This window comes from Xenopus laevis, chromosome 1L (genome assembly GCF_017654675.1).
Source record: "Xenopus laevis strain J_2021 chromosome 1L, Xenopus_laevis_v10.1, whole genome shotgun sequence".
Taxonomy (NCBI): domain Eukaryota; kingdom Metazoa; phylum Chordata; class Amphibia; order Anura; family Pipidae; genus Xenopus; species Xenopus laevis.
The window spans coordinates 155,039,861-155,061,873 of record NC_054371.1 but is presented as its reverse complement, the minus strand read 5'-3'; the positions used below and the strand labels follow the sequence as shown (position 1 = coordinate 155,061,873).

General features: G+C 36.5%; 2 protein-coding genes across 2 annotated transcripts; one reads left to right on the top strand and one right to left on the bottom strand.

Moving 5' to 3' along the window:
- On the bottom strand, positions 1-1,005 carry LOC108695641 (olfactory receptor 13). Its single transcript, XM_018224372.1, has one exon. The coding sequence runs from the start codon at positions 1,003-1,005 to the stop codon at positions 1-3; it is 1,005 nt and encodes a 334-aa protein (XP_018079861.1).
- A 19,068-nt stretch (positions 1,006-20,073) lies between these two features.
- Positions 20,074-21,060, top strand: LOC108695640 (olfactory receptor 11L1). Its single transcript, XM_018224363.2, has one exon. It carries the CDS (start codon positions 20,074-20,076, stop codon positions 21,058-21,060), a length of 987 nt encoding a protein of 328 aa, XP_018079852.2.
- Positions 21,061-22,013: the final 953 nt, after the last annotated feature.

Here is a 22,013-nt window from a genome sequence, read left to right as displayed (position 1 = left end):
TCATATTTGTAAAGCTCTGACCAGTGCCCTCTGAAATTCTTGGTTTCGTAAACTATAGATAATTGGATTAAATAATGGTGTCAATACACTGTAAACTACAGATATCACTTGATTCTGATCAGAAAAGGACTGAGAGTTGGGAAGTATGTAGATGAAGATCACAGTGCCAAAGAAAATGCTAACAACCACCAAATGGGAGGCACAGGTAGAGAATGTTTTATGTCTCCCAGTTATGCTTGGGATCTTCAGTACTGCAACAACAATACATGCATATGACACTAAGGTCAGAATGAGAGAACCAACTGTCATGCTTCCCCCCATAAAAAATATCAGCATTTCGTTTAATTTGGTATCTTTACACGAAAGTTTCAAAATACAAGGAATTTCACAGAAATAATGTTTAATTCTACGATCATGACAGAAGGGCAACATAACTGTCAGGACCGTGTGGACAAGTGAATTCAGGAATCCAGTGCTCCAACAAATCATTGCCAGACAATAACAGACCGATAGTTTCATAATTGTTACATATCGTAAAGGATGACATATGGCAACGTATCTGTCATAGGCCATGGTGCCGAGAAGAACACACTCAGAACCTCCCAAACTAATGAAAATAAACATTTGAGTAAAGCAACCAGCAAATGATATTTTCTTATTCTTAGCTAACAACATCCTCAATGTAAATGGGATAACTGTTGTGGTATATAAGATTTCCAGCACAGCAAGATTAACTAGGAAAAAGTACATAGGTGATTGAAGGCGAAAATCCTGGCAGATTACAAAAATGACCATAAAGTTACCAAGAACAGTCGCAATATAAGCAACAGAAAATAACACAAAAATCAGCTTTTGCAGAGCTGGTCCTGCCCCTAGTCCTAAAAGGATGAATCCATTAACAATAGTAGCATTTTCGGCAGCCTCGGTCCTTGGTGTGAATTCTGTGGCTCTTGCAAGAAACAAACTGGGAGATAAATAAGGTAAAATTAGGACAGTTTTGACCATAATGTCCAAGCAGCATTTGGGCATTCACACAACAGCGAGTGAGTTAACATTTGACAGACCAGCTAGACATATTTTTAGATTTCAGCTAGTTTGCTCAAATTGAAAATTCAGATGTGCTGATGATGGCAGGATGAACTACTGATGCAGAAGGTCTTAGATGGTCTATCAAAACTCTGTGATCTTATGAAATATTTTGCACTTCTTGAGATTTAAATTCCAAAGGCATTTACAAAGATCTCACAGTTTACACAAAGGAAACAGACTAGATCCACCTGGAAACAAAATCATGTCAAAACATTTTTATTCAACATTATATCAAGGATCTGCAGCTTGTGACAGAAGGGCCATTGCTTTGGATTTTTGCCTACTGATATTTTTACCAACAGACACCAAAGCACAGGAAAACACCCAATTTTACTTTCTGCCGTTCCACTTTTTGCTTTTGCCAGCTATTTCATCATTTCCTTTTGAACACAATGTGAAGATTCATTGGGTGATTTAAGTTGTCAGCGCATATTTGTTTTTACTACAAGTCAAATAAAAGCTGGCAAAGAACGTATAAATCACTCTGTGTGCCATAGTTCTCACTTCATAAATTCTTATATGCTCAGACATACAATCACATTCAATCTCTGACACAAACAATATTTTAACACAGCATTTTGTATAAAGATGTATATAGTGCCTATATATACATGTGGAGGCCTATTTATTAAAGGTCAAATTTTTGTTGTGGTAGAAGTTTTTGAAACCACAACTAAACTCACTTTCAATAAAACCACGTCATGATATTTATTAAAAAAATCCAAACTAAAAAAGCATGAATCGGAAAACTCACAGAAAAGTCGTACAAAGCCAGAGTAAAAAATATCCTTAAACCTCTAAAACCACGAATCAAAGAAAGATCTTCCAGTTGTTGTAAGGGACATCTGCCATTTATTTCTACATGTTTACTTACAACAGATTTTAGCTGGAGTATTTTCATATTAGGAATTGCCTCTGTTTTGTCGCATAGTAAATCCCTAAAAAGTTGCAATAAATTTAACTGCATGCTCCACACTGCAATAAATTTAGCTGCATGTTCCACACTGCATTGTGTCTGTAACTATGCAATATGCATTCACATAAAGAGCTAGAAATGTGTGGTTTTATGGGTAAGATCTAATCCTAAAACTAGGGTGCACAAAGACAAACTCTAATGTATAAGGAAGCAACCCATGCTACATAGGTTTCAGCCTAGCTCTAAATGGTTTATTGTTCCTATTTAAAGGTAATTTATGTGGTTACTATAAAATAGACAAATATATTGTGTGGGGTGAATTTATTAGTTTGTTGCTAACAGAAATGTTGTGGGGTCTAGATAATACACTTTTAAGGTTGCTCTTAATATTGTCCAAAATTATATAATAATATAACTGTAATTACTATATTAAACTGTACTAGTTTACTATCATGTAGTGTGCATTGGATCTGATTGATAATTATTCATATAACTTGTGTAGTTCATATATAGTTAATACTAAAACAATGTATCAGTTTCAAATACATCTTTAGCTTTTAAATGGGAGCAATATAGCATGTAGGGCTAGGCTGAGTTCTATGTCCACCTTATCTCTTTCATTTCTGAGCCAGACATGTGCCATGTTTTAAGTGAATAAATGATGGAGCAAAGAGTTTGCATTCAATTACACAAAACCTACCGGTCTTCCATTCTTTCATATGAAAAAACGATGGTATTGCTGTGTTTATGATGTTATATAGTTTAGCAATGTGCAATGTGCCCGGAGCCCAAGTGTTAATGCTGAAATGTCTCTCTATGACACCTTTATATATTTAGTAATATTAAGGGTAATCTACAGGGAATCATTCATTTTTTTTAATACACACGGGTCTGCCTTACCTCACTCCACAAACAATAAATCACTGGATACTTTCCTGACTTTTTGCCACATTTTGAATATGAATTACAAGTGTACAAAAAGTGATACAGGTATAGAATCCATTATCCAGAAACACCTTGTACAAAAAGCTCTGAATTACAGAAAGGCCATCATCTCCCATAGCCTTCATTTTATCCAAATAATCTAAATTTTTTAAAATAATTTTGTTTTAAAACAGTACATTATACTTGATCCAAACTAAGATATAATTGATCCTTATTGGAAGCAGAACCAGCCTATTGGGTATATGTGTTTACATGATTTTCTAGTAGACTTTATGTATGAAGATCTAAATTACATAAAGATCCATTATCCAAAAAAACCCATGCCCCAAGCATTCTGGATAACAGGTTCTGTACCTGTATATCTTTTCTTTTCCATGTTTGATGTGATCCTTTGCTAATTATAAAACCCATGAAGACTTTTGGTGAATAACCATATTTCAAAAAGTGATTACTCATTTATTGTAAAAATTATTAATATTGTAGAAATTGGAGGCACTCACAGATATAAATATCAGTGGATTTATTGAACCTCTCACATGTTCTAATTTCTACAATTATCAAGATACGTTGTTTGGGAGACGCACCCGGGATTTGGCGTATTATTGGGGGAGTACCGATACTTGATGTGACTATATATATATATTGTGGGGGTTCACTCGCTGGTAGGCTGGAAATGAGGCGACTTCACACACCAGGATCGGTTTAAGGGCTTCCTGCCCGCGTTTATTTTCCAGCGGCTGCAGAAATGTTCCCTTGCAGGGGGAAGGTAACCCAAATGTAGAAAATTAGTATACTTACCACTGAAATGTTCATTTCCATTAGTCTGTAAGGCAGCACACCAAGGGTTAACTTCAGTGTCTCTCCTGATAGGACAGCTAGCATAAAATATTCAATTAGCAGCCTTCAAATCCCCTGACCACCCCTCCCCCTGCATGTTATTTCTATAGCTCTTCCAATAACCACACAATGCTGTAATATTTTATTTAATTTTGGGAGGGATATCTGTGCTGCCTTACGGACTAATGGAAATGAAAATTTCAGTGGTAAGTATACCAATTTTCTACTTCCATTACGTCCTACAGGCAGCAAACCAAGGGAATTTGCTAGCTTCCCAAAAAAGGGTGGGTTAGAGTAGCCTCAGGAAGTACCGCTTGAAGAACTTTGCTGCCAAAGGCCGTATCTTTTGCGGACAAGATGTCTAGTTTGTAATGTTTAGCAAACGTATGCAGACTTGACCAAGTGGCTGCTTTACAGATATCTTGAGGAGACGCGTAACACCTTTCTGCCCATGAGGTAGCAACTCCCCTCATAGAGTGAGCTCTCACAAATTCAGGTGGCTCCCTATCTTCCAGTTTGTAGGTAAGATTAATAATCTCCTTAATCCACCTTGCAATGGAAACTTTTGAAGCCTTTTTTCCCTTGTTCTTCCCTGAAAAAAGAATGAACAGATGCACTGAATCTCTAAAAGATTTTGTTCTTTCCAGGTGTATGCTTAAACATCTCTTCAGATCTAGATTCTGAAGAAATTCTTACTCTTGACACTTTGGTTCTTGAAAAAATGTTGGTAGATTAATTTCTGTACTAACACAATATGAAGACGGTACTTTTGGCACGAAAGAAGGTAAAGTCCTTAGACACACTTTATCATGAAAAAACACAGTATAAGGCTCCGAGGCCCCTAATGCTTGGATTTCTCCAATTCTTTTTGCTGAAGTAATAGCGGTTAAAAAGACAGCCTTTAAAGTAAGCATCTTCAGGGAAACCTCTTCCAGTGGTTCGAAGGGTGTAGAGCACAGTTTATTAAGGACCAAATTAAGATCCCACGTAGGAACAAATGATTTTACTCTAGGTCTTAACCTGGATATTGCCATTAGGAATCTTTTTATTAAAACATCCGCTGACAATCTCAAATTCAGATGAGCTGATAACGCTGAAACCTGAACTTTTAAGTATTAGGTTGTAGCCCTTTTTCAAATCCTTCTTGTAAAAATTGTAAAATTTGTTACTATTTTGAATACACCATTTGGCAAAGATTTTCCAGACTCTCTCATATGCCTTAGACTTAGATGTAGATTCCTTCCTTGCTGAAAGTAATGTTTCTATCACTTCATGAGACAAACCTTGTTTTAACAATGTCGAGCGTTCAGCAACCATGCCGTCAATCTGAGTCTCTGTATGTCTGGAAAATAAATTTTCCCCAGTGAAATTACATTCTTTTTCAATGGAAGAATCCAAAAATTGTTCTGAGAAAGACGTAACAATTCCGTGTACCAGGACCTCCTTGGCCAATTCGGTATGATTGCAATTATCTTGGCTCTGTCTTGTTTCACTTTCTTGATGACCCTCTGGATCAGTGGTACTGGTGGGAACACGTATGCCAGATGGAAACTCCAACTGACTGAAAAAGCATCTAGGTAAGTTGCCTTGTCTTTCTGGTAAATCGAACAGAATTTCTCGCACTTGGAATTCTTCCTGGTAGCCATCAGATCTATTTGTGGGGTACCCCACATTCTGGTCAATTGTAGAAAAATGTTCTCGTCCAGTGACCACTCCCCCGGCACAATCATTTGTCTGCTGAGCTGGTCTGCCCATCTGTTGTCTGTACCTCTTATATGAATAGCTCCGATCTGCAGGACCCTTGTTTGTATCCAGGCCATTATCTTGGCACAGAGTTTGATCAGTCTCTGGGACCTGGTTCCCCCTTGATGATTCAAATAAGAGACTACACATATGTTGTCCGATTGGATAACAACGTTCTTCTGGAATATCAATTCTCTGTAATTTGAGGATGACATACTCTCCTTCTGTGACCACAACCCTTGTGCCATCTGATTGCCCAGGTGAGCTCCCCAGCCTTTCATTGACGCATCTGTCGTGATAGTCACCGGGGCAGGATACAGAAATGTTTTTCCCCTGTTTAGATGCCGTGGCCAAGTCCACCATTTTAGAGCTGCTTTCATCCTGACTGAAACCCTAATGTCCTTGTCCAGTCCTGATAACCTCCGATTCCATGTTCTCAGAATCATCAGTTGAAAATTTCTCATTTAAGCTCTGGCCCATGGGACTGCTTCTATCGCCGCGGTCATGTGACCCAGAACTTTCATAGCGTGACGGATAGAAATAATTTTCCTTTTCCATATGGCTCTTATCTCCTGAATCAGAACACACACTTTCTCTTCTGGTAAAAAAATTTTCATGCGATGAGAATCTATTATCAATCCCAAAAATCTTACTGAGATAGATGGATGCAGATTGGATTTTTGTTTGTTGACAATCCAGCCATGATTTTCCAAAGATTTTAGAGTATGTTGTAAATGATTTTCCATTTCTTCTCTGTTGGAGAAGTCGTCCAAATAAGGAATTATGAAAATTCCTTCTTTTCTTAATGATGCCACCAAAACTACTATTATTTTTGTAAAGACCCTTGGGGCTGAAGTGATCCAGAAGGGTAAAGCTTTGAATTGTAGATGTTGTATCTCGTTGTCCAAGAACACTGCTACTCTTAGAAATTTCCTGCTGCTTTGATGGATTGGAACATGTAAATAGGCATCCTTCAGGTCTATAGTGACCATCACATCGCCTTTGTTGAGGATGCATTGAACTGACTTTATAGATTCCATGCAAAATTTCTTTTTGTAGATAAATTTGTTTAGGTATCTCAAGTCTATGATCAACCTCACTTTCCCCCCTGGTTTGGGAACCAGAAACATAGTTGAGTACACTCCTTTCCCTTGCTCTGTCAAAGGAACTTCCTCCAACACATTCTTTTGAATGAAATCGTAAACTGTTTCTTTGAAGAGTTTTTCTCTTTGTTTTGAAATGACAAATTTTTCTAATGGTTGTGCTCTGAATTCTATCAAATATCCGTCGTTTATACAGTCTAGAACCCATTTGTCTGTGGTGGTCCGTTCCCAATGGTGGTAAAATAGAGCCAGCCTGCCACCCACAGCTTCGGGCTTTTGCCTGGCGTCAGAAATCCAATCTCCGGTTTCTTGGATCCTTGTTCTTGCCTCCTCTTCCTCTGTCAGATTCAGTTTGTCTAAACTGTCTGTTTCTTCTGAAAAATTCTCTATTTCTGAGTCCATATCTGGGCTGCTTAGCCCTAGGTGACTTACTTCTGGATCTCTGACGAAAAAACGACCTCTTAGGCCCTCTATAAGTATTTTGAGGCAGCGTTTTACCTTTCCCGCTTTGTAGGCTTTCTATTAACTGATCCAGTTTGGAACCGAACAGTTTTCCTGGTTCAAAGGGCAATGAACAGAGGCTGTTCTTAGACGACAAATCTGCCTTCCATGCTTTCATCCATAATGCCCTTCTACCAACCGAGGAAAGCGCCATCATCCTGGCTGAAAGTTTTACAGCCTCAACAGCGGGTCCACAAAGAAAATCTGTTGCCAATTTTACATACTTGAGGGATTCCAAGATATCATCCCTAGGTACTCCTGAGTCAATGTCTTCCTCCAAATTATTTACCCAACACTTTAGTGTTCTGGACACGGACACTGCTGCTATGGATGGCTTAGCGATTCCAGTTGCAGCAACATAAGACCTTCTTAGTGCAGTGTCCACCCTCCTGTCCATGGGTTCCTTAAGACCAGATGTATCTTCAACAGGAATTGTTGTCCTCTTAGACATCCTCGCTATGGGTATATCCACTGAAGGAGGTTCATCCCACTTAGCAATATCCTGCTTATCCAACAAAAACATCTGTTTAAATCTTTTGAAAAATCTGGTCTCTTAGCAGGATCTTTCCATTCTGCTTTCATTAATTCTATAATGACTGGATTAACAGAGAAAGTGTCATCTCTTGGTTGTGAGAAAAAAAGAAGTGTATCCTTTGGCAGATCTTTGCTTTTCTTTTTTCCCCTGATCTTCCATAACTTTATTTACTGCTTTCACTAGCTTGTGAGTTTTTTCAGGAGGGAAAAGAAATATATTCTCTCTTTTATCATGGACCACAGAAGAGGCAGAAGACGAGGAAACTTCCCCCGAATCTGAATCAGCAGACACTTGATCAATAATAATCAAATCTTCCTTCTCAGAAGTTGTCACTGTTTGTCTCATTTCATCAAATGTTTTTGACATCATAGACTTAAACCAGTCTATAAAACACTCAGATTTCCTTATCTGATCTTCATCCACATTAGCCTTAATACAGGGAGCACAAATCTTCTGTGCATAATCTTCAGGTAATGGCTGCTCACATGCAGCACAAATCCTGTGTTTGGTTTTTTGAGTTCTTTTAGCAGGAGATTTAGACATCCAAAAAAAATAAACAGACAGCACTTATTAAGCTGCACACATCTAAGGCAATATAACTGACCTGCAGGAATAACTATACCTTAGTCCGTTTATTTATCTCCCAACAGCCTGGCAGAAGGACAGAAGAAACACCCCTCCAGTCAATGGCCCCCCTTACTGGCAACAAGGGTCTATATATACCTTAAAGGAAGCTGAGATGTGTAGAAAACGCTGCTCCATATCCTCCTGAGATGTGTAGAAAACGCTGCTCCATATCCTCCCACGCCATAGCTGCTGCTCGCGTGCGAAACCGGAAGTGACGTCACAGCAGCGCGACGTCTGAGCGCACCTCAGTGCGGTCTCCTCTTGCTCTGAAAAGTACCTTACCAGGACAATGAGCCCCATGCGATCTCATGGATCTGCGCTGCCAAGGGATATATACTCCCCCAGGGGTTAACCCTCAGGTAACCCTCAGTCGGCCATCAAACTCCTAAGAGCCTGGATGTTCATGGATCTTCACTACCTTGCCCACAGGTAGGACAGGAAAAAACATGCAGTGGGGGGGTGATCAGGGGATTTGAAGGCTGCTAATTGAATATTTTATGTTACCTGTCCTATCAGGAGAGACACTGGAGTTAACCCTTGGTGTGCTGCCTGTAGGATGTAATGGAAATCCAGTCTCCTGGCTAACACAAAATAAATGTTTTTCTTTCTCTCCTGAAGCTGAGCACTGCAGCAGTTTGTCTCAAACACATTCAACCCTGCTGCTCAGGATCAGGTGTACTAAATACCGCCTAGGGCCTCTTGAAAAACCTGGCCTACAGATTTGGGAATCCGTCCCACCCTACTCTTGCGGGTTCCCAGTAAGACCAGTCCCGGATCATCAATTACAAAAACCTTGCAGAGAGACATAGGGGCAAATTCACTAAGCGGCGAAAATACACTAGCGACGCCTTCGCCGCACATAAGTTTCGCCAGGGTGCTGCTAATTTACTAAAATCCGAAGTTGCGCTCAGGGAGGCGAACGGTAGCGAATTTGCGCTAGCGTTAATTCGTCAAGCAAAGCGAAGTTACGGTAGCGATGCCTAATTTGCATACGGCTCCAAGTTAAACTTGAATGGACGTATATGTAGCAGCAAATACATTACACTACACAAGCCTGGGAAACCTTCATAAAATAAAATAGAGTTGTTATTTTGCCCTATACATGTGCCCACTGTATAGCTAAGGTGCCATATGTTAAGAAATGTAGGGGGGAAGGAGGGTACCCCCAAAAAAAATTTACGATCTTTTTCAGCCTATCACCCTTAAAAAAGGAAAAAACGCCAGCGTTTTTTGGGACTTAGAAATTTTTTAAACTATCTACTCTATTGCACTGCGCCTGGTCTGAGGTGGCGAAGGCAAGTCTGGTGCAAGAGGTAACGTTCAGTAAAATGCGCAAGTTAGTGAATTAGCGTAGTTACATTGACCCTTCGCCAAAGCACAACTTTGCCTGGTGTAAGGGTGCGAAATAGCGCTAGAGTAGGTCCACTTCACTAGCGAATTTACGCCAGCGCCCGTTAGTAAATCGGTGAAGTAACGAAATGACATGACGCTGGCGAATTTGCGCTAATGTTTGAATTTGCCCCATAGTGTTTCTCTGATTACAGCACTACTGGTCTCACCTCAGTAACAATATCTGAGAATCCATGGCCCAACATACAGTCCATCAGTCCAATCACTGGGGACCTTTCTGTAACCATACCAAAATATATATATATATATATATATATAACACTCTAGGAACGGGAGATGAATACCCATGGGCCATGTATTAGATCTTGTTCTCATTATAACATATTGTAACAGGACATTTAGTTTTTCTGTTAAGAGTGTTCCTGTATGAGAATGATACAAAGTCACTAATTACTAGAGATAAGAATGTTACATGTGGTTGTTTTTATCCTTACTTGTTACTTTGATACAATTTAAGTAAATATGGGTAAGTTTTAACTGTTTATGGATTATAGTTTATAACATCAGTGTGATGGGTTAATGAGAGTCGCTGAACATATGACGATACATATACGCAATCATTGCTGTGTTTTTCCCGCCAGTATGTGTATTTAAACAATGTTCACTGTTTGTTTAGCTACTTTGAGAAAGGCTCTGGAAGAGCCGAAACGTTTTATTATTTTTCTAAGACCTGTGAGTGCTGATCCTTTTTTTGTTTTGTATAGTTTATTTACTGATCGTGCACCCAGGCACGTTTATTTGTTTTGTCGTGAGTGCTGGCACCCATTGGAATAGATATATATATATAGATATATATAGATATATATATAGACAAATACAAGAGTCCTCTGCACTCAACCCATTATCAATATATTTAAGACAGAGACATTTTGTGCATCAGATGAAAATTGAGTGTAGGACTGGCCAGATATGGGATGACTTTGACGTTGTTGGCCATCTTAAATATATTGCAATATATGGACAAACAATCCCTGTTTTGTTTAAAGGGTAAGGCATTTTTTAGTAGCAGTATGCACAAAATGTCTCTGTCTTAAATATATTGATAATGGGTTGAGTGCTGAGGACTCTTGTATTTGACTATATGTATTTTGTGGTCACAGCCTCGTTGCACCCCCGCCTAATTGTTTTAAAAACTAGTGGTGAGCACAACTTTCCCTTGTTTGTTTTATATATATATATATATATATATATATATATATATATATATATATATATATATATATATATATATATATATAATACACAAAAGCCATGAATATCTTGTAAATTATATCCTTATGTCATCAGTTATAAACAGTGAGTAGTGATGTCATTTCTGTCACATGACTCACTAAAACTTGTGTATTATAATAAATAAAGTACCCCCTGTTGCAAAATATTCGGATATTAGAAGTTACCTCGGAGTTCCATGACCTGTATAAAAACACTCGGTCTTTGGCCTTGTGTTTTTATATGGTCATGAAACTCCACTGTAACTTACAATATACTTATAATTTACAAAAGGGGTATTTTATTCACTATATATTTATATTATAATAAATAAAGTACCCCCTGTTGCAAAATATATGAGGATATTAGAAGTCACCTCGAAGTTGACATTAGGCCTTGTGTTATTATATGATCATGGAACTCCTCAGTAACTTATAATATCCTTATATTTTACAATAGGGTCTAATTTATTCATATACATACAGTATATATATATATATATATAACAAACAAGGGAAAGTTGTGCTCACCACTATTTTTTAAAACCATTAGGCGGGGGTGCAATGAGGGTGTGACCACAAAATACATATAGTCAACTACAAGAGGTCCTCTGCACTCAACCCATTATCAATATATTTAAGACAGAGACATTTTGTGCATACTGCTACTAAAAAATGCCTTACCCTTTAAACAACACAGGGATTGTTTGTCCATATATTGCAATATATTTAAGCTGGCCAACTACGTCAAAGTCATCCCATGCACAAAATGTCTCTGTCTTAAATATATTGATAATGGGTTGAGTGCAGAGGACCTCTTGTAGTTGACTATATATATATATATATATATATATATATATATATATATATATATATAGATATGTAATGCCCACAAAAACGTGACTAGGGTATGAACTTGCAAGTATCAGTGGAGTGTGTTGGTCAATGCTCCATCTCTCCTAGTAATATGCACACCTAAAATGCAGTACAGTATGTTTGTCATTCTCTATGCTGAGCAGGGCTGTATTTATATATATATGCACCCAAGGGCCTGTGCCAGGGATGGCCCTCAGGTGCATATATAATATATATAAATTTAAAGAATCGCCCCCCCCCCCCCAGCTGCTGCCGGAGATTTCTAAATCTGGGGGGTGAGGGGTACAGAGCACATTGCAGAGGAAATCAGAAGTGACGTTTGGTGGAAGTACTTCTGTACTTGGGGGGTACTGTTAGATACAATGCCTTGGGTGGTACTGGACCTAAGTACAGCCCTGATGCTTAAAATCATTTTGGGGACAAAAGTGTTTATAAAAGTGTTTAAAAACATACAAAAGTTTGTACTAGTCCCACACTGATACAATTCAGAAGAAAAAGATGTATTGCTCTTTCATATAGCTAACACATAAGTAGCCATCTGATGGTGTTATGTTCCTTCAACCTCAAGAAAATAAGCCAACTTTCAAAACTAAACAAATTGTGCTTTGACACAATGGAAAGACACTCCATCAAGTATTCAGTAGGTAGAACAAGAATTCTTTTAAAACATAGACAAGTTCTCATATAAAATGCACTTGCATTTATTCATAATATTGCAGGTAAATCACAGGCAAACACATGTAAGAGGCAGGCATATGGTAAAAAGCTTGATCAGTGATAACCTCTCATGTTATATATATACATATTTTGTCTATAATGATTTATTAGCAGTATCTGCCTCAATCGTTTTTCCTTTAATACCTTCTTATAGAAAGCAAAAGGAGCACCAGCTTGGTTTCATCTGTGCATAAAAATTTTCTCACTCATTCGTGTGCTTCAAAAATCTTTCCCGCAGTATGTGCTGGGCTTCACACCTACACCTGACCTTTAGACTATGATTCTTCTATGCTGAACATAAACTAAATTGTCTCTCTACACACTATTTTACTTTACAATTATACAGGTACAATTTAGGAAAACCCAATAAAAACAGTAAAATTAATTCATACAGAAACCATGGTATATATACTGAATGGCAGGTTTATAGCCCCCTTTTTAGATTATAAACTCTTTAAGAGGCACCACATGTTTAACCAGCAGGGCTGGGCATCAGGGGGTGTTAAGGAAGTAAGTAGCAGGTGAAAGTATTTAAAAGTAGATGTTATATTTGGTGAACAATTTTCCCTTTGCATTTGGAATTTAATTCCCCTTTGAATTTAAAATAGCTTTGGCTAACCCATATATATATTTATATTTTATTTATATATCTGCCATTGGATAAAAGACTGTACATTTGGGGGGTTATTTATCAAGGAAGCATGCTGTATTTTTTCATGTAGTGCAACAGACATTAACCATCCTGGAATGTTATTAAAACCAACCCCTGAATCATATTTGTGCACACAGAGGGTTTTTATGAACATGGCTCATTGAGCCCCATAGTGTTTTGGACATTTGATCACCTAAGACAATGCCACTAATAATGAATTTACCATTTACACTGTGCAGTGACCATTGGCTTAAAATTCTTCATTGATGACAGCAGGACTCCTCTGATCTGCTGGTTTCTAAGTGTCCAAATAAAAGGGCTCATAACAGGGGTAATAAAAGTGGTCACAATGCTCAGCAGTTTGTTGATTTCTAGTGACTTACCCTGTGTTGGGGTCACATATATAAAGATACTACTTACATAGGAAAGTGATATTATGAAAAAATGAGAAGAACATGTTGAGAAAGCCTTTTTTCTTCCATTGGTGGACGAAATACGTAACACAACTATTAATATACAAATATAAGTATAGAAGACTAGAATTAATGACCCAAGAATCACTAGGGAGAACAAGAAAAAATCAATCAGCTGAATGTGAGTTGTATCAGCACAAGCTAGCTTTACTAGTGGCACAGCATCACAAAAAAAATGATTAATTTTATTGGGGCCACAATATGGTAGTCGTAATTTTAAAAACGTAGGCAAACTGATGGAAAGTAAGCCGCCAAGCCAAGATGCTATTATTAAGCAGATGCTTCTTTTCCAAGTCATTATAGTGGAATAATGCAAGGGATTGCATATAGCAACATATCGATCATATGACATAACAGAGAGGAGGATAAAATCCGACGTCCCTATTAAAAAATAAAAAAAGCTTTGAGTGAAACAGCTGCCAGCAGGAATATTTCTTTTCAAAGACAAAAAGTTTTTCAGTGATTCTGGAATGACAACATTTGCCATTAATATTTCCATGAAGGAGAACACAGCAAGGAAAAGGTACATGGGTGCATGTAATTGCTTGTATTTCCAAATCAGTATAATTACAAGAAGATTTCCAGATAATATGATTGTGTAGATTAACAGAAATAGGATAAAAAGTGTCATTGTCGCTATCCAATTTACTGAGAAACCAACAAGAATAAATTCAGATACATATGATTTATTTTTTATTTCCAACATCCAGACACAAGGGTGTCCTCCTTTCTAAAGCAAATATATGAAGATGATGTCCAGAATTAATTCATAAAGGTTCAAAAGCACCGTGTTCCATGAGTTACAGAATATTTGGGTGGCCTTGAAAGAAGTAATGCTTTGCAACTAACAAAAAATGGTTACCTTTGCTGTGGCCGTGATATGGAAGTCGTTTTTAAAAAACACAGTCATACTAATGGAAAGCAAGCCACAAAACCAAGATGCTATTGCTAAGCAGATGATTTATTTCTAGGTCATAGTGGGAAATAAGTAACTGATATATGTTTACTTGAATTTACCATTATCATGTATTTTCTAAAAGGTCCTAACATAGTATTACCCCAATTTACAGATTGTATATATACTGTTTTTCAATTATAAAAAAATGGTTAATATTGAGCAAAGCTTGGGCTGATAGTAGTTTTAGAGGAGAACTGGAAGCAGATCTGGAATTCATGAGGTAAAACGCAAATGTTTTGCAGTAGTTATTTGCAATGGTTTCATATATATTATGCATAGTATTCCTTTAGGTAAAAACACATAGGGACTTTCCCTTATGGGATAAGTTCCAATTTACAGTCACCAATTAAAACTTTCTTCATCAAGGAGCATTGAAATATGAAGCCTCCCATTTCTTTCTATTAAATATTACACAGGTATAATTTAATAATGCTTAAAGTGTTATTAAGTTTAAAATATTGTTAGCTTTGTATTTAGAGGTAACTTTGACAGCAACTAATGACAGAAATGAAAACTGGTCTGTTGTGTTAGAAGAACTACATAAAACAGTATAGAAAATGTTGATTTACTATCAAGTTCCACTATACTGGTCACCTTCCTGTTCCAGCATAGATATGATCTGGGGCATTTATGCGCTTTAACCTATTTTTCTAATAGATCATACTTCAGAATACTGATACAATTCCTGACTTTGCTGGATTTGATAACCTGTTTTATAATTGTTTTTATCATTTATAAAGTAGACTTTGTTGTCTGAAGCACAGTGCAGGACAGACGGAAAAATAGCGTTCATCCTTTTTGTTATTCAATAATCTCATTGTCTTTGTGGCATTTCGCCATACGCCATTCGCCCTCCATTTTTGCCAAGTTTTCTGTACCCCTGAATGTTAATAATTTTGATTTGTGAATCTTACTGCCATCGATGTATGTTTTGTACTGTTTTGTTAATTTGTTGCTCATTTCTATGTGTGCAAGGCTGTCTGAAAACGGTAGAATGGGAAGTGCATGAGCAATCCCGGGAATTTCCCTAGTATACCCTTGCTTGCAAGTCATTTAGGAATCACAAGGCATGGTAGCTGGAGAACACAAGGCATTAGAGATTCCAATAAATTATGGTGTAAGCAAACAAGTAAAAGAAGAGGAAGGGAAGATGTCACTACCATTGCATTTATTTCCCAGATTGTACTTTCCAGATTTATGAAATTTAGATAGCAATTTCCTGCTACCTGCTCTATGAATCTGCTACCCTACTTTTTTGTCTCAAAGGACTTACTGCATACACATTAACAGTAAGTATCTGTCTGTTAAAATGCTTACTTTCACAGACAGATTTGGAAAAGTACATAAAGTCAATCACTACATTAATTGCAAAAGCCAAGGTGTTATCTACTGTATTGGGTGTCCATGTCGCATGTAATACATTGGAATGACAACCCAAAAATTAAATATCAGAATTCAACAATACTGCAGCTGATAACCCTAAAAAATCAGAAGGACCACTATACACAGTAGCACAACACTACAAAAAATTCCATTTGATGGATCCATCCAAAGTCAAGGTATGGGCATTAGAAAAGATCAATCTGGGAATCAGAACAGGGAATTTAGAACAAACCCTATTAAAAAGAGAAAGTTACTGGATCTTTAAAATGAATACCGTATCTCCAAATGGTGTTAATGAAAATAACCTTTTCGCAGCATTCCTATAAAAAATCCATAGATTAGCACATCAACCCAGTATTTGCAAGTTACAAGACATCTGTGAATTCTTATTTATAAAGATTTACAACCAAGTAATAAAGGTTACATATTATGACAAATTATTCACTTGCATGCCCACCTAAGGATACCACCGGTATTAACTTCTATTCAGTTAAAATACCCAATTTTTATATGCATTAGGATATAGAAGATAACAAAAAGAAAAATAATGTTCACAGCATTTTTGTTATATAGAGAAAAAATAAGTGTTTTTATTAATGTAATAATTTCATATTTTTATTAGTAACAATAAATAGTTTTTTTCTTCCTTATTTTAGTTTTATAATATCCAATAAAGGTTATATTTTAAAATCATTCCATTTTACACACTTTATAAATATACACAACATAAACTTTTAGTAAGAGCCATTGTAAGGGTTACAATTACAAGAGAAACTAATTGGGACAAACTGATATTCTCCTTTTTAAATAACCACAATAAATGATAATGTAAACGCTGGAGACCAAGTCTGGAATTCTCACGAGATCTGGGAATAAAATGAGTGAGATTTCAGGGAAGTGGAGTCTCTAAGATGACTTCAATGACGTTAATACTTTTCCCTAGATGGAGCATTGCCCAATGACGTCATTACACATGGCGAGGGGTTGCGCAATGACATGGACGCAATTTAGAAGGGTTACAAATATTCGGCGTCCATTGCAGCACACATTGCCTGTGAAAAAGCTTACTGCGAAACGCGCGTCAGCATACCATTTTATCTAATACCAAGGTTTTTAACCATTTTTCCTGGGAGCGGTTTTCCTTTTGCTCCTTTTTGTTTTGGCTCAGAAATCTAATATTATTCTATCAATCTGTTTTCTCTACTAAGTGCTCTGGGATTGCTCTCAACACAAGTTAGACAAGGTATCATTGAGATCACAGTCCCAGAAGCACTGACTTCTCCATCTTTGCGGGGTCCCGAAGTTAGCCAAATGACAAGATAGTTCTCACGAGACTTCTCCACCTTCTTAATTTTTCCTTTTCATACTTAACTTATGAAATCTGAGCATTTACATTAATAGGGCAAATTCACTAAGCCCTGAAAATGCGCTAGTGACGCCTTCTCCACACTTCGTCAGGTGAAGTTTCGCCAGGGCACCGCTAATTCACTAAAATCCGAAGTATTTGGACAATAGACGTATATGTAGTAGCAAATACATTACACTACACAAGCCTGGGAAAGCTTCATAAAATAAAATAGAGGTGTTATTTTGCCCTATACATGTGCCCACCGTATAGTTTATAGCCTATCACCCTTAAAAAAGTAAAAGACGCCAGCGTTTTTTGGGACTTAGAAAAAAGAAAAAATTTAAACTTTTAAGTGAAGCAAGCCCTAGCTACTCTATTGCACTTCGCCTGGTCTGAGGGGGGACGAAGGCAAGTCTGGGTAACGTTCAGTCCCTTCGCCATAGCTCAACTTCTCCTGGAGTAGGGGGTGCAAAGTAGCACTAGAGTAGGTCCACTTCACTAGCGTTAGCCACATCGCCCTTTAGTAAACTTGCCCCAATTCGAATTTCAAGCTATTTTTTTTGTACTTCAACTAGGGAATAGTCCAAATTCGATTCTAATTTGAAAAGAATTAAAAATTCTACTTCGACCATTCGCCATCTAAAACCTGCTGAATTGCTGTTTTAACCTATGGTAGACCTCCTAGAACCTATTTGGAGTCTATTGGTGGACTTTAAAAAATCTAGGGTTTTTTTGGGAAAAACTTTGAATCGAATTAGATCAAAAGAGCTTTTCCTTTGATTCGTACGATTCGAATTTGTCCGAATACTGACCTATTCGATTGAAAACTGACCTATTCGACCAAAAGATCTAGATTCTTGGCACTCGTATCAGTTTTATTAACACCAACTCCATTGGTGGTGTGAAAACACAGCACACCCATTATTGTACCTTCAGATACATATTCACACCCCTGATATGAAATTGCCTCTGAGACAATAAAAAATGTTACCTGTAGAAAAATATATAGTTTTATATGTACACATTTTTCAATCAACTGGCAGATATTTTGGTCTTGGTTGTTTTCCATTGTGTTGGTTATCTAGAGGCACCTCCCTGGAAAAATTGCTGTGATTTGGACCTGAGACAAAATAGATGTGTGCCTAATTTAGTTCTTTACATTTTTTATATCTGGAAAGATTTGTTTACCCTTTTGAAAGTCAGTTTTTTTTTTTTTTTACCATTCTCTGATTTAACTAGAAGTTAGGTACACATTTTTTTGTTCAATTGCTTGAGATTGACAGATTTTTTAAGCTTCGTTAGTATCGTACTACGTGATAATTGTATGTTTAAGCATTAAGTGTGCATATACTAAGTTATCTTGTCTCAGATGTTCAACATCATTAATCATTTCAGAATATTTCACCCAGTATCATTTGGGAATAGAGAAGGTCGGCCTTTAGGGGATTTGAAAAGAGTATAAATAATTCTACAACAGAAGTGTTTATTTATCAAAGCAGACACATCTTTATGTGAGCAAGAAAAAAAGTGGATGTATTATCAATTACAAGGTGAGATACAATAAATCCACAGCACACATTCATACTATACAGAAAAACTAGCAATAAAAGTCACATTTCTCGAGGGTTAAATTTTCTGTTAGTGTCCTCTGTTAAATTAGTGTGTATTCTTTCCAATAAATTGTAAACATGAAGAAGTAACTGTGGCAGAATGTCCCATTCCTTCATGCTAAAACAAGGAAGGCATTTATATTTTGAAATGACATTTTGAATTGCATGACATCTTTGTATAACTGCATTGCAGCATTAAGGGGCTGATTTACTAACATTTGGATTTCAATTTTTTTCACAAATCTTATTTTTTCCCTAAAAAATCGTGTTTTTTTTATTTCTCTAGAATTCAAAAAATTCGAGATTTAGTGTAAAAACCATGAAAAACTTTAATACAAAACTTCTCCAAGTAAAAGCAGTGAGGCCCATAGAAGTCAATGCTGATCCGATTGGACCTTTTTTTAGCCATTCAAAGATCAGGTTTTTGAGATTTTTTGAGATCGCTCACCTCTTTTTTCCATTCGTTCTTTTTATATTCTGATCTTTTAATAACTTTCATGGCATTTGTGATTTTAGAGAAATAGAGTTTAATCATGGTTTCAAAAAGCTCTAATACCACTAAAATTCTATCTTGAATATATGGACCCAATGTAGCAAACAAAAAGCAACAACATGATTTTTCTCCCAGGCCAGTATTCTCTCCGTCAGGATAACCCATTGCTGTGTACCAAATAATGTGTATTACATATAGCATTTTGTTACAATACAGGTAAATTTATGTGCAATTACACTGGCTATGATGCCTGGGCTCATACTCTCATGTTATACTAAGCCATTCTTCTCTTTTTTTTTTTATTCTGTCATTCCTCCTTTTTACTGGTATATGATTTGAATTACTAGACAATCATATTGTAATAATTTCCATTACTTAAATGTGACTCCTATCTAAACCCTACGTGACACATCACGCAACCAGCCATTCTTGACTACTTTTGTTTTGTTGTTGTTTTTTTTTGGTTAGCCTTTCTAAAATAAAAATCTGTTTTTGTATAAATGAAATATAACACCTGAAATTTGTATGGCCATATATATCTAGTCTTCCTTTTTAATGGCTACAAAATCTTACTGTTGCAATTAATTCTATCTTTTTCATTCTCAATGCAGATATATATTGGTGAATGAAGCATTGCATTGGGGATATCATGTTATTCATCAATCAAACCCATGCCAATCATTTTATCATTCTGGGACTATTAAATACAACTGAGACAAACATGCCTCTCTTCATTGCATTTCTGTGTATTTTTCTAGTCACCCTCACAGGAAACATAATCATTATAACAGTAGTTTGCCTTGACCGTGCTCTTCAAACCCCTATGTATTTTTTCCTCGCCAACCTGTCTTTTCTGGAAATTTGGTACACAGTTACAATTGTCCCCAAATTGTTAGTCAATCTCTCTCTAAAATGCAATTATATTTCCTTTGTTGGCTGCATGACTCAACTTTTTTTCTTTGTGACATTTGGAGCATGTGAGTGCTACCTGCTCTTAGTTATGGCTTATGATCGGTATTTGGCTATTTGTAAACCTCTATATTATTTAACTGTGATGGATAACAAGACATGTTTATATCTTGTTTCTGGTTCCTGGATTATTTCTGTTTTCACAGGATTGATCCCAGTCATGCTTATTTCTCAGCTGGAATTTTGTGGGTCTCGGGAGATTAATCATTTCTTCTGTGACATACCACCCCTACTACAGTTATCCTGTGGAGAGATTTACAACACTGAAATATCTATTTTTATACTGTCCCTGGTAGTTCTTTTCTTCTCTTTAATTTTGACACTGGTTTCCTATCTTTTTATTGTAGTCTCTATACTGAGCATTTCATCATCTAATGGCAGGAGTAGGACTTTCTCCACATGTGGTGCTCATCTCACAGTGGTGCTGATCTATTATGGCACAATGATATTTATTTATGTCAGGCCTCACTCAGGACACATGTCAGAAATGACCAAATTTGTGTCTGTTTTTTACACTGTAGTCACTCCAGGACTGAACCCCATAATTTACAGTCTAAGGAACAAAGAAGTAAAAATGGCATTTAAAAAAATCATCCTTAGATTATTGTCTCCATGCGGATCTTTATTGACCTTTAAAATGCAAATGGAACCTTATCATATTTGTTAATGTTATATTTACATTTAAAAATTAACATTTTTGGATGTATAAGAACAAACCTTGTAATAAGCAGACAATGTAATATGCTGCTAATTTTCTAAATGAAGAAATTGTAATTCATCACAAATCTGTAGCAAAATCTTTGCTACTTGAAAATGCCAATTATTGTTGTGTAATATAATGTACTATTTAATATATTTGGCATTTTGTTTTTTTTTTTTTGTTTTTTTACTTTTCGCTTGATATAAATGTGTGAAAATCCTCCATTACCAAGAAGCAGTAAAAACATCACTTTAAGCACAGTTGATACCAAAACACTGGTAGCACTGGAATAAGCAATTGAAAAAATAAATCACAGCTAAAAGTAAGGCAGTTGTCTCTTGAAGAAAAGGTTGAACTTGATGGATGTATGTCTTTCTTAACTTTATCTGTTATGTATGTCAGTTGACATTTTGTATACAAATAATCCTTTAAATATAGCACACAAAAAAAGATTTGAGACATGAAACTTGATCAGTCATAAATGTTTATGAATTCTAAGAAACTATCATTATTGATCCAATCAACACAATAAAGCACTGTTTTAGCAAACTTTCATGCTTCTGTAGATTACTTTGAAATTGAAAATGCATTATTTTATTCTTCAATGATATCACTCATGCCTTATTTGATCAAACACAGTATAATTCATTTATTTACAGAAAAGTACAACTTCAGCAGCGTTGGCCTCAGGGAAAGTTTGGCTTGTATTTTATCTGTGCACATGTTCTCAAAGGAACAGTAACACCAAAAAATTAAGGTGTTTTAAAGTAAAGAAAACATCATGTACTGTTGTTGCCCTGCACTGGTAGGACTGATGTGTTTACTTCAGAAACACTACTATAGTTCATATAAACAAGCTGCTGTGTAGCAATGGTGGAAATTGGAAAAGGCTATATGGCACAGGTTGCATGTGGATAACA

Excerpts from the sequence above, each read along its gene's own strand:
- LOC108695640 (XM_018224363.2), top strand. The coding sequence starts at position 20,074 with ATGTTATTCATCAATCAAACCCATGCCAATCATTTTATCATTCTGGGA.
- LOC108695641 (XM_018224372.1), bottom strand. The coding sequence starts at position 1,005 with ATGGTCAAAACTGTCCTAATTTTACCTTATTTATCTCCCAGTTTGTTT.